The 13,696-nt window shown below is 43.8% G+C and overlaps 1 protein-coding gene across 2 annotated transcripts in view; it reads left to right on the top strand.

Moving 5' to 3' along the window:
• LOC121579736 (stromal interaction molecule 1) overlaps nt 1-12,847 on the top strand; it is a 142,215-nt gene extending 129,368 nt beyond the window's left edge. Inside the window, exons 9-14 of one of the 2 annotated variants that reach the window (XM_041894586.2) lie at nt 4,579-4,746; nt 4,929-5,029; nt 5,543-5,778; nt 6,341-6,427; nt 10,823-10,886; nt 12,186-12,847. In XM_041894586.2, the coding sequence (XP_041750520.2) occupies nt 4,579-4,746; nt 4,929-5,029; nt 5,543-5,778; nt 6,341-6,427; nt 10,823-10,886; nt 12,186-12,612 (1,083 nt within the window). In that variant the 3' untranslated portion in view covers nt 12,613-12,847. The remainder of the gene's footprint in view (nt 1-4,578; nt 4,747-4,928; nt 5,030-5,542; nt 5,779-6,340; nt 6,428-10,822; nt 10,887-12,185) is intronic. The other variant, XM_041894587.2, reaches the window with a different exon arrangement.
• The last annotated feature ends 849 nt before the right edge of the window (nt 12,848-13,696 follow it).

The following is a 13,696-nucleotide window of genomic DNA, read 5'->3' on the forward strand; positions in this document are numbered from 1 at the left end:
TATATTTTGATTTGTATCACAGGCCTCCCGAGTGGCGCAGCGGTCTAAGGCACTGCATCGTAGTGCTAGAGGCGTCACTACAGATCCGGGTTCGATCCCGGGCTGTGTCGCAGCCGGTCGCAACCGGGAGTCCCATGAGGCGGCACACAATTTGCCCAGCGTCGTCCGGGTTAGGGTAGGGTTTGGCCGGCTGGGATGTCCTCGTCCCATTGCGCTCTAGTGACTCCTTGTGGTGGCCAGGTCCATGCACGCTGACTTCGGTCACCAGCTGTACGGTGTTTCCTCCGACACATTGGTGCGGCTGGCTTCCGGGTTAAGCGAGCAGTGTGGCAAGAAGCAGTGCGTCTTGGCGGGGTCGTGTTTCGGAGTTGCAGCGATGGGACAAGACTGTAACTACCAATTGGGGAGAAAAAGGGGTGAAAAGTACCCCCCAAAACTTTAAGCACATTAATCCGCTTAACAGAGGGTGTAGAGCCTAACTGGCATACATACTTTTGAGTGTTCCCTGGGATATCAGCCCCCACTCTTCCCGGAGCAAGAAGAAGAGGTCAGCATACCTTCTGCCCAGATGTTCGTTCGTCGCTGTCACCGTACCTGGAAGAGAGCCCGGGCCACTCTTCTCAAGACCACCTCCAGGTATCGACGACAGGCGGACCGCCATCGGACCCCTGCTCCCCGCTACCATCTTGGGATCTGCACCTCCGGTTGGAGTCCCACAAACATTCCCCCCGTTTTATCGGCCCTTTCCCCATCTCTAAGGTCCTTAGCCCCTCTGCTGTTCGCCTTCTTTTGCCCCGCATCCTCCGTATAAATCCCACTTTCCATGTATCTAGAATTATACCCCTGTCTCACAGCCCTTTGTCTCCTGTGCCGGCTCTATGCACACTCACTGGACTCTACCCACACACTTGAACATATTACACTGACACTCCAACACACACACGCGCGCACACTACATACGCTCACACACACAAAACACACACATGCATATTGACGCCACACACTCACACATAGACACCACACACTCACACATTCACACTCTTTCACACTCTACTCATACGCTGCTGCTACTCTGTTTATTATCTATCCTGATAGCCTAGTCACTTTTACCCGTAACTACATTAGGTAGTTGAGGTAAATATTACCTCAACTACCTCGTACCCCTGCACATTGACTCGGTGCCTGTAGTCCTTGTATATAGTCTCGTTATTGTTATTTTATTTAGTTACCATTTCATTTTTTGCTAACTTTTTAACTTTGCATTGTTGGGAAAGGGCTTGTAACTAAGCATTTCACGGTAAAGTCTACACTATGGAGTCTCTGACAGCACGGGCAGTGCCATTGAGGCTATCTCCAATTTAAAGTTGCATGCGCCATGCTCTACCAACTGAGCTACAGAGGACCACCATGTGGGTAGTGGACAAGTCCACACTTCAGGTAAAAATGTAGAGTATTGAGATGCATAGCCAGCAAGAGCCCAAACATTGACATCTATTTGGCCAAAACATAGATGTCTATAATGTGCTATACTGTACTGTACTGTGCTATACTGTACTGTACCATACTGCAGGGGTTTTCAAACTGGGGTCCGTGGAGGTTCTGCAGGTGGTCCGCAATTTTGGGGGGATTTGTTTTATGTTAAAAAAAAATTCTCGCTAGCTGCAGCAGAATACCTTTGTGGACACCATTTTTATGTCTCTGCGTCCAGTATGACGGAGGTTGTTAGAGGTAGTTTCCCAAAACCAATGCTAACTAGTGTTAGCGCAATGACTGGAAGTCTACAGGAAACAGTTAGCATGCTAGCTGTTCCTGTACTGCTAGCTGTTCCTGTTCATCCAACTCTGGGGAAGTAGATAAAGGGCTTCATTGCCAAAATCTCGAACTAAAAACAGTTTGTGTCAACTTAAACGACCAAAACCAGATAGAAAGCATGCAGAAAAGATATTGAACTATATATATTTTTTAATAATACCATCTTGAGAACTAACAATCAAATAAAAGCTAGACAGTCATGGAGAATTTCTAAATTCCAAAAAAACAGGCATTCAGGGCACATACCCATTTGATTTTGTTAAAATGTTTGAGCAGAGGAACACAGCATTAGCTAAATGCATAGAATTGCAGGAAATGTGCTTTAAAACAAAAAAATTGTCTCTCAGCTCCATGCCAAACTGTGTAGAATTGCAGAAAGTTAGCTTTACAAAAGCAAAATTTTATTTAGGCTGCCAAGATACCTTTCTAGCTCATAGACTATGTTAGAGTTTACACTTCCTCTTCCAATGAACTGTGCGGAGGTCCAAAAAATTAAACTGTCTACCAAATCTATTCATTTAAAAATGTTGATTACTTCTACTTGCCATTATCATTATTATATTTTTTGCTAACATATGATGGGGGTCCCTGGGTTGCCGGTTTGCCTGGGTGGGGGTCCCTGGGCAAGAAAAGTTTGAAAACCCCTTCCCTACTGTACTGTACTCTACTGTACTGTGCTTTACTGTACTGTACTGTACTCAAATTTACTCTTACAATTGAAGAAAGGACCCATGGACTCTTGATCTAGTGGTCTTCAAATTCGGTCTTTAACATGTCATGGTCTCAACTCACTGGGCCTGGGTCTGGATCTTTGGACCAATGTCCTGTATAAATCTTGATCTTGGCCCCTGAATATTGCATTAGTCTTTGGTTTACAAACCATAGGCAACCCAATTTGAAGAAGACAATGCTCTCTGATTATTGGCTGATCACTTCCAACCCAAAGGAATCCCCACTCAGTTGACTACTTTTAAATAGTGGAAGCCCTCAATGGCCCTCAATGGCAATGTCTTATTTCCATATAGAGTCCTATTTATCTCTACAATTGACACCGAAACGCCTGTTATTTTGGCAGAGTAAGGATAGGTAAAGTGATAATTTAAACATCTAACAACATAATAGAATGTATGCATAAGTAAATGTATGCCTAAGTAATATAATCAACAAGTTTCAGATTCATACAATCAACATTTAACATTTTATAGAGAACAATAGAGATGATATTTATCTAAATTAAATATTAAAGTTTTGAAAATCAGGCTAAAAAACATGTTTTTATTATTTTGTTAATTTGGTAGGCAAATACATTTAAAAAATGAAAGATTTGAGGTGACAGACAGTGACACATGGACAGACAATGACACATTCAATACCGCCTTGCACACAATTGCCTGCATCTAGCTGATCTAGGGTGTAGTCATTAGTACAGCAGTTGCAAACTACAATTTCTATTGGACAAATTCAGGTATGGTTATCCCCGGTTTGTTCTGTTTGCTTCCGTTTATGAAACGTTTTCAACAGAATCAGTGGTATGAATACACCCCTGATCACGCGTAAACACAGTTCACTTTCATAGCAGCCACGTTGTATTCCTTCTCACTCACTCAATCTATGCACTCTCCTCCTCTCACCTTTTCCGTTCGTTTGTGGACTTCAATGCACAACACATCAGCTGTAAGCTGACCAGGCGAAAAAACCTACACAGCCTACATCATTGTCACCATATTAGCTAAAGTAACGTCATAGCTAATAGAACTAACGCGTTAGTAAACCCACTACAATCATGCAGTAACGTTACAGTGTATAGTCAGTAAGCAGTTTAGCAGTTAAACTGGCGGGCCCCGGTGGCAATAAATTAGTCAAACCAAAAGCTTACCTTGACTTGGAAGAGTGCCAGTGTTGTGTTTGATAGTCATAGCCAGCTAGCTAACATAGCATGTTTGAGCAGGGTGTTTGAGTAGGCTAAACTAGTTGGCTGCATTTGCTAGCTAAGTAAGTGAAACTGAAAGTGAAAAAAAATGACACTCTCTTGCTTCTCCTTCATTTTTGAATAAATTAATTTGTTCAAAACTGTTCAACTATTGTCTTTCTCTCTCTTTGAGTCAACTACTCACCACATTTTATGCACTGCAGTGCTAGCTAGCTGTAGCTTATGCTTTCAGTACTAGATTCATTCTCTGATCCTTTGATTGGGTGGACAACATGTCAGTTCATGCTGCAAGAGCTCTAATAGGTTGGAGGACGTCCTCTGGAAGTTGTCATAATTACTGTGTAAGTCTATGGAAGGGGGTGAGAACCATGAGCCTCCTAGGTTTTATATTGAAGTCAATGTACCCAGAGTAGGATGGAAGCTAGCTGTCCTCCGGCTACACCATGGTGCTACCCTACAGAGTTCTGTTGAGGCTACTGTAGACCTTCGTTGCAAAACAGTGTGTTTTAATCAATTATTTGGTGACGTGAATATATTTAGTATAGTTTTACTATTTTTATTTTTATAAAATTCACTGAGGATGGTCCTCCCCTTCCTCCTCTGAGGAGCCTCCACTGACCTGCATACACACTTCTATACACACCTACACACACACTCATACACACACATAGCATACACTCGTGTGTATGTCTGTGAGCGTACATGGGTGTGTGTGTGTGTATGTGTATACGTGTGTGTCCATCTGTTTGTTTGTGTGTGCATGCACGTGTGCGTACGTCCGTGTGTGCGTATACCTGTGTATATACGTGTGTTTGTGTGTGTGTGTGTGTATCCAGGTGCGTATGGCCCTGAAGAAGGCAGAGCGGGAGCTGGAGTCTCGGGCCTGCTGGTCTCCCCCTGAGGCCCTTAAGACATGGCTGCAGCTGACCCACGAGATAGAGGTCCAGTACTACAACATCAAGAAACAGAGCGCTGAGAAACAACTACTGCAGGCCAAAGAGGGGGTGAGACACACACATACATACAGAAACATTCACATACACAGAAACACACACACACAAACCTGGTGAGAAAGTTGATGTTGGTGGTTTTGTGAATTATGATGGTGCTGCTGCTGCTGCTGCTGCTGCTGCTGCTGATGATGATGATGGTGATGATGATGATGATGATGATGGTGATGATGTAGGCTGACAAGATCAAGAAGAAGAGGAGCACTCTGTTTGGGACATTCCATGTGGCGCATAGCTCCTCCCTGGATGACGTTGATCACAAGATCCTGACTGCCAAGTAAGTTCAGCCAACTGACTTTACTTTGTTCAGCCAACCGACTTTACTTTGTTCAGCCAACCGACTTTACATTGTTCAGCCAACTGACTTTACTTTGTTCTGCCAACTGACGTTACCTTTTTCAGCCAGATTACTTTACTTTGTTCAGCCAACTGACTTTAAATTGTTCAACCAACAGACTTTACTTTGCTCAGCTAACAGACTTGACCTTGTTCAGCCAACTGACTTTACCTTGTTCAGCCAACTGATGTTCTATAGAAGGGAAAAGCACATCTTAGTTAGCGAGGTGCAGGCCGGCAGAACAAAACGATTCATAAAAAGACGGTAGCCGCACACGCTTACATTTTAGAATTCAGTCAACCAATGTTTTGACAGCAAGCTGCCTCCATAAAAGTTTCTGAGTTCCAGCCAAGTGACTTTACCTTGTTGGGTTACACACCTGTACTTGAGGCTCTCTCCATTTCTCTCTCTCCTCTTGTCTGTCACCCTCCCCCCGCCCCCTCCCCTCTCTAGGCAGGCTCTGGGTGAGGTGACGGCTGCACTGAGGGAGAAGCTTCACCGCTGGCAGCAGTTGGAGTCTCTTACAGGCTTACCATTGGTCAATAACCCCGGTCTGCCCGCCCTGGCCAACGCCCTCAACCTAGACCCCGCCTTCCTGGGCCTGCACCCGCCCACCCCGCAGCACCTAATCCTATCAGACGATTTAGATGACATGGGCGAGGATATCCTGTCCCCAGGGACGCTGCGGTGTACGTGTCATCACTTTGCGCCACTCCGCCCACCGACACAACATCACTCTGTATCATATTGCGTATTAGTGGCTCCGGGATGAAGTTTCCCCGTGGTACAGATCGAGGATCAGCTTCCCCTCCCTCAATCCTAACCTTAACTATTAGTGTGGAAAATGCAAAACTGTCCCAAGATCAGCGTCTAGGGGCAACTTCACCCTATACTGAATTAGTGTTGCTGGCTGTGAAAGTGCAATGCAACCACCCTCCTGTCCTGTCCTGTATGTGTACAGAGTTGATTGTATCAATCATCTCACACCTGTACACAGACAGTACAGAAGAGCAGACACACGTCTCACCTTCTAATTTAGTTTGTCCAAAAAACACCTCTTCCTGAACAAGTGATTTGTATCTGTCTGATGTGACAGATTGTTGATTTGTACTGGTGATTTGCTGTGCCAGGTCAATGGCATCCTATCTTCTCTCCACTCTGCCTCCTTATTGGATGATCTCCTCATATTCTGTGTCCTGATTGGTTGGTTTCCTCACATTCATCATCTGTACCGTGATTGGCTATCCTCAGACGCGGCCTGGCAGATGGACCGGCGAGTGAGTGATCTCTGGCCAATGAGCGGCATCTCCGACAGCCAATCCCCATGGAAGTATTCTGGTTGGGCCCACCCTCCTTTACTCTCCTTGCAATCCTAACCAAGCACTACCTCTGTACCCTCCCAACCCCCCTTTTCTCTTTCTTTCCTCTGTGGATTATCCCACACAGACTATTCCACTACCTGTGGAATAGTCCACTGCCTCTCAGGAGTAGGGGGTTGAGCCGGACAGGGGGGTTGATCTTATCTTGTGGAGAAGCGACAAGAATTTGCCACTTTATATCCGCTTATCACATGCCCTCTCTCTTTCTCTCCTTCCCTCTCTCTTTCTCTCCTTCTCTCTCCCCCTATCTCTCTACACATCAGACATTCTGTCCACCTGGAAGACTCTTGTTACTCCTTTTTCACTCTTCCTTCAGAAAGGAGTACTTATTATTTATCCTCCTCTCCTGTCCTCCCTCTGTTGCTGACTAACCTCCACTTGCAGGTCTACAGCTTTTCTGTCCCTCCACATATTCTGGCTGGTACACCAAGATATTTGCACATTGGGTTTTCTGTCAGAACACTTTATTTTCTCAGAACATACAAAAGCCTGATAAAATAAGATTTCTAGCATGTCTGTCACTTCCTAAATACACTGAGTTTACAAAACATTAGGAACACCTTACTAATATTGAGTTGCACCCCATTGCCCTCAGAACTGCCTCAATTTGATGGCGCTGGAACTCTCCAAGGTGTCGAAAGCGTTCCACAGGGATGCTGGCCCATTTTGACTCCAATGCTTTCCACAGTTGTGTCAAGTTGCCTGGATGTCCTTTGGGTGATGGACCATTCTTGATACACACAGGAAATTGTTGAGCGTGAAAAACTCAGCAGTGTTGCAGTTCTTGACACACTCAAACTGGTGCGCCTGGCACCTACTACCATACCCCGTTCAAAGGCACTTAAATATTTTGTCTTGCCCATTCACCCACTGAATGGCACACACACAAACCATGTCTCAATTGTCTCAAGGTTTAAAAATCCATCTTTAACCTGATTGGTAGATTTAACAAGTGACATCAAAAAGGGATCATAGCTTTCACCTGGATTCACCTGGTCAATCAATGTCATGGAAAGAACAGGTGTTCCGAATGTTGTACACTCAGTGTATTTACAGTATCTGTGCCGAAACTCTCATACTACAACAGACTGCCCATTTAAATCTTATTTGCCACACACGCCGAATACAACAGGTGTAGACATTACCGTGAAATGCTTACTTACAGCCCTTAACCAACAATGCATTTATAAAATAAAACAACAACAACAAAAAAGTGTTGAGAAAAAAAGAGCAGAAGTAAAATAAAATAACAGTAGGGAGGCTATATACAGGGGGGTACCGGTGCAGAGTCAATGTGCGGGGGCACCGGCTAGTTGAGGTAGTTGAGGTAATATGTACATGTGGGTAAAGTTAAAGTGACTATGCATAAATGATTAACAGAGTAGCAGCAGCGTAAAAAGATGGGGTGGGGGTGGGGATGGGGGGGCAGTGCAAATAGTCTGTCCTGGAGTCTTATGGCTTGGGGGTAGAAGCTGTTGAGAAGCCTTTTGGACCTAGACTTGGCGCTCCGGTACCGCTTGCCATGCGGTAGCAGAGAGAACAGTCTATGACTAGGGTGGCTGGAGTCTTTGACAATTTTGAGGGCCTTCCTCTGACACCATTGCTGCATTTTCAATGTACATTATATTAAGAACTTTTTTTTAAAGAATATAAACTATTGGAACCAAGACTTAAAAGGAACTAGAGGGTGGGACTAAAAACAACAAGATAACTAATGTAAAATATACTGTGTCCGTAAAATGTACACTACCGGTCAAAGGTTTTAGAACACCTACTGATTCAAGGGTTTTTCTTTATTTTTACTATGTTCTACATTGTAGAATAATAGTGAAGGCATCAAAACTATGAAATAACACATATGGAATCATGTAGTAACCAAAAAAGTATTAAACAAATCAAAATGTATTTTATATTTCTTATACTTCAAATAGCCACCCTTTGCCTTGATGACCGCTTTGCACACTCTTGGCATTCTCTCAACCAGCTTCATGAGGTAGTCACCTGGAATGCATTTCAATTAACAGGTGTGACTTCTTAAAAGTTAATTTGTGGAATTGATTTCCTTCTTAATGTGTTTGAGCCAATCAGTTGTGTTGTGGCAAGGTAGGGAGGGTATACATAAGATAGCCCTATTTAGTAAAATACCAAGTCCATATTATGGCAAGAACAGCTCAAATAAGCAAAGACAAACGACAGTCCATCATTACTTTAAGACATGAAGGTCAGTCAATACGGAACATTTCAAGAACTGAACGTTTCTTCAAGTGCAGTCGCAAAAACCATCAAGCGCTATGATAAAACTGGCTCTCATGAGGACCGCCGAAGGAATGGAAGACCCAGAGTTACCTCTGCTGCAGAGGATAAGTTCATTAGAGTTACCAGGCTCAGAAATTGCAGCCCAAATAAATGCTTCACAGAGTTCAAGTAACAGACACATCTCAACATCAACTGTTCAGAGGAGACTGTGTGAATCAGGCCTTCATGGTCGAATTGCCTCAAAGAAACCACTACTAAAGGACACCAATAATAAGAAGAGACCTGCTTGGGCCAAGAAACACAAGCAATGGACATTAGACTGGCGGAAATGTGTCCTTTGGTCTGGAGTCCAAATTTGAGATTTTTGGTTCCAACCGCCGTGTCTTTGTGAGACACGGTGTAGGTGAACGGATGATCGCCGCATGTGTATTTCCCATCATAAAGCATGGAGGAGGAGGTGTTATGGTTTGGGGGTGCTTTTTTGGTGACCCTGTCTGTGATTTATTTAGAATTCAAGGCACACTTAACCATCATGGCTACCACAGCATTCTGCAGCGATATGCCATCCCATTAGGTTTGGGCTTAGTGGGACTATCATTTATTTTTCAACAGGACAATGACCCAACACACCTCCAGGCTGTGTAAGGGCTATTTCACCAAGAAGGAGAGTGATGAAGTGCTGCATCAGATGACCTGGCCTCCACAAGCCCCCGACCTCAACCAAATTGAGATGGTTTGGGATGAGTTGGACCGCAGAGTGAAGGAAAAGCAGCCAACAAGTGCTCAGCATATGTGGGAACTCCTTCAAGACTGTTGGAAAAGCATTCCAGGTGAAGCTGGTTGATAGAATGCCAAGAGTTTGCAAAGCTGTCATCAAGGCAAATGGTGGCTATTTGAAGAATCTAAAAAATAAAATATATTTAGATTTGTTTAACACTTCTTTGGTTACTACATGATTCCAAATGTGTTATTTCATAGTTTTGATGTCTTCACTATTATTCTACAATGTAGAAAATAGTAAAAATAAAGAAAAACCCTTGAATGAGTAGGTGTGTCCAAACTTTTGACTGGTACTGTATATACTGTATTTACAAAAAAATATATGGGGAATTGGAAATGATGCAGACAATGGCATTGATGGAAGCTACAATCTATCTGCAATATTAAAGCTGATCTACCCCCTAAAAAATAAATAAATAAATAAAAAATACTTAAAAGGAACTGTTGGAGCATAACTAACGAAATTACCGTTAAAGGAAATGTACCCTTAATCCAATATAAACAAATGTATAGAATTCATTATACAAGAGACATAATTCACAAATTCTACAGCACAATGACAGAGTCATGTCTTAAGTGTAAAACGAATATTGACTCAATAATCCATGCTTTCTGGGAATGCTATAAAGTCCAAAAGTTATGGGCGGAGCTAGAAAGTTGTCTGTCAGAAGTACAATGTAAATGTACTTTTAATCCGTCTCTCTGCATATTTCAAGACATGGCATATGGGGATGTAGTGAGATACCCAATGGGAAAAAACGTATACTAAAACATGGAAATCAATCAATCCGCCATCATTAACACATTGGAAACATTTTATGATTTATTATTGAAATATTGAAATAGCATGGTTGACCGAGGAACACTAATTGGTGCAATTTAAGGCCAAGTGGCAAACAATAATGCAGGCACTAGGGATGGGGGTGTGAGCATGCGGGTCTGGACAGATGAGATGTAGTCGTTTGTGTGTGTCTGTAAGTTGTTGTTCGTATGTATAAGGCTGTATTTGGAAAAAAATATTATAATAATAATACAGCAAACATTACTGTAAACATACATGGGACTCTGTCTGCTAAGGACTTTTGTCTTTTTCCAACGGTGCAGTTGAGTCTGGCCCTGCACACTCCCACCTCCAGTCTCAGCTTCATTATGCCTAAACACTCCCAGGCTTTATCAGTACAGTATCATACCCTTATATCACATCCCTCTCTGTGGAGGATAATACTGTATTTGCGTATCATTGTGCAATAAGGATGTGTGTGCATGTGTGTCTGCAGTATACAGTGTATAACGTTTTTGTGTTCCTTCCCTCCTTAAGCTCCCAACCTGATGCCCCTGCGTCAGCGGCCGGGAGACCCCTCGCTGGCCCTGGGCTTTCAGAGGTTGGTAGAGGGGCTGGGCTCACCCGGAGGTCCTCAGGGAAAGCGGTTTTGCAGCCACTCCATTGGCCAGCTGGAGTTCCTTCCTATGCATTCTCTCTCTTCCGCCCTCCCTCTCCCATCCCTCCCCACTCGCTGTCTGTTTTTCCACTCTGCTCTTCCGCTCCTCCTATTTCCAGTCTCTGGAGGCTTTTTCTGATCTCCCACCCACAGGGGGCGCTACAGCCAGTCCACAACGCTCTGGTAGCTTTGGGTACACACACAAACACAGCCAGCAGCTTTGTGTACACACACACACACACACACACACACACACACACTCACAGCCAGACCCCAACACTCAGACTCCTGCAGCTTTGGGTACCCATCTCTCTCAGCATGGCGACACACTCAAGCATAGAGTAACACACACACCAAGTCATGCAAGCACACACACACACACACACACACACACTCAGCATGACTTGGATGAGCTTACCTGGCTTGACCCATGCATGTTTCTCATATATGTCTCTTTTATGAGATTTTGTAGTTGATCATATGCATTATATTTTTACATTTGAGTCATTTAGCAGACACTCTTATCCAGACCGACTTCCCTTCTTCTCTTTATTCTACCCTCTCCATTCCTTACCTTGCCCCTCTCCCTTTACCCCCCTCCCTCACCCCTCTCCCTTTACCTCCCCATCCCTCACCCCGCTCTCTTTACCTCCCCCCTCCCTCACCTATTTACATTTTACATTTTAGTCATTTAGCAGACGCTCTTATCCAGAGCGACTTACAGTTAGTGAGTGCATACATTTCATACTTTTTCATACTTTTTTCATACCTATCTTCCTTTACCTAACTCAGGGATGGGCAACTTTGATGGGGGTGGGGCCCAAATAAATCTGAACTGATTATGAGGGGCTGCAGTGGTCTGCGTACCCACATCCATACCCAAACATGCAGCCAGAGCCGGACCTAGCCTTTTGGTGGCCCTAAGCCAAATGTTTTACATTTTGGAAATTGATCCGCAGGCCTGCAAAAGTTGCCCATCCCTGACCTAACTCATCCCTCACCCCTCTCCATTTAACTACCCCATCCCTCACCCCTCTCCATCCCCTAATCCAGTATGTGCTCCCCCCGCTAACTGCATTTATCTGTAGATCTAGTTTCTAGAGTAAAGATCTGATTTCAATTTGCTGCTTTTTATAAGCTTGTTTTTACTGACAATGTTTTATGTATCTTATCAGCCTCTCTCTCTCTCCCTCTCTCGCTCTGTCTCTCCCTCTCTCTCTTGCTCTTCTCTCCATCCCTCAGGGATCTGAACCGGTCTGACTCAGACTCCTCCCTCTTCCTGTCCCAGAGCGAATCACAGCGCACCTATATATCTAAGCCCCTCCCCCTCCCATCAAAGCCCCTCCCCCAGCAGGGCCACAGCTCCAATGGGAGCAGGGCTCGCATCGACAGCCCCCTGATGATGTCATATGGCCTGGAGAAGAGCTCCAGTCTCGGGGAGCTCCGTGGCGGAGGAAGTCCCACCCTCGCCCCTGCTTACTCCACACACTCCCTATGCCCCGCCTCCTTTAACCCTGATGCGCAGTTGGGGAAGGGGGACAGCCGTATCCCCAACATGCAGGCCAAGAAGAGCCCCCTGGAAGAGGACAGCTGTTCCACGGGCGAAGAGATCGACTCGGCCAACGGGCGCAAGAAACACACCTTCACGATCTTCAAGAAGAGGAAGTAGACGTAAAATCACTCCGTCCTCACAGAGAGGCACCACAGAGGAAGAGCTACGTTCCCATCGTTCACACTATAGGCTAGCATACCACTTCGAATGCATGCCCAATACACTGGTTTATTCTAAGGGGTCTACAACTAGTATGGATATTAGAACATGGCCATGGACTAAGAAGAAATAAGTGACATGGTCTAAAGACATAAATAAATTACATGAATGAAAAAAAAAAAAAAGTTTCATAGAGTAAAGAAAAAAAAAAAGTTACATGGATAAAAAATTAAAAATAATATGTTTCATAGACTAAAGAAAAATAAATAAGTTACATGGACTAAAGAAGACCAAGTTAAATGACATTTGCATGGACACAATTCTCACTGCAAAGCTTCACTCATCTGTTGCCTTACAGGAGGTGTCTCTCTCTGGACATACCAGTTCAAATAGACAGACAGACTCCCAGTCTTTTCTAATAGCTCTTTGCTTTTTATACAGCATTACCGCTGTAGCTTAAAAACAGAGTAGGCCAAGCCTTGAAGAAATGTTTTAAGCTTTAAATGCGACTGCAGCAATAATTAAAATATTGTTTATAAAGTATTTACAATTATAATGCGATTAAGATGTTTGTGACCATACAGGCCAGCAAGGTTTTATTTGATATTAATTTTGTAATTTAAGGGTACTTAAGTGTTTTTTGTTGTTTTTAAGGGGGTCTGGTACTAGGTACTTTACTTTTCCGGGGGCTGTGGGTACAGATAGATCACATATATTCAATATTTATATATTTGAATGGAGTTGATTTATATTTATTTAGCATGGGTGTGGATAAGGATTGGAGTAATGGTGAATGTTAAACATAATGGGGAGTGAATTCCTGGAAACAGATTAAGCTTAGTCCTGGATTGAAGAGCTTGTTCAATGTCCATTGAAAGTGTTTTTTAGTCCAAGCTTAGGCTCAATCCATGTCTGGGAAACCGGCCCAATGTATCCTGCAACAGATGTATAAAACAGATTCAACCCACTTTGAAAAACGTCTTCTTCGCAATAGGCACACCACGTCATTTCAATGTGGATAATTGGTTAATATTTGGTTGAG

This window comes from Coregonus clupeaformis, chromosome 13, assembly GCF_020615455.1.
Source record: "Coregonus clupeaformis isolate EN_2021a chromosome 13, ASM2061545v1, whole genome shotgun sequence".
Classification (NCBI taxonomy): domain Eukaryota; kingdom Metazoa; phylum Chordata; class Actinopteri; order Salmoniformes; family Salmonidae; genus Coregonus; species Coregonus clupeaformis.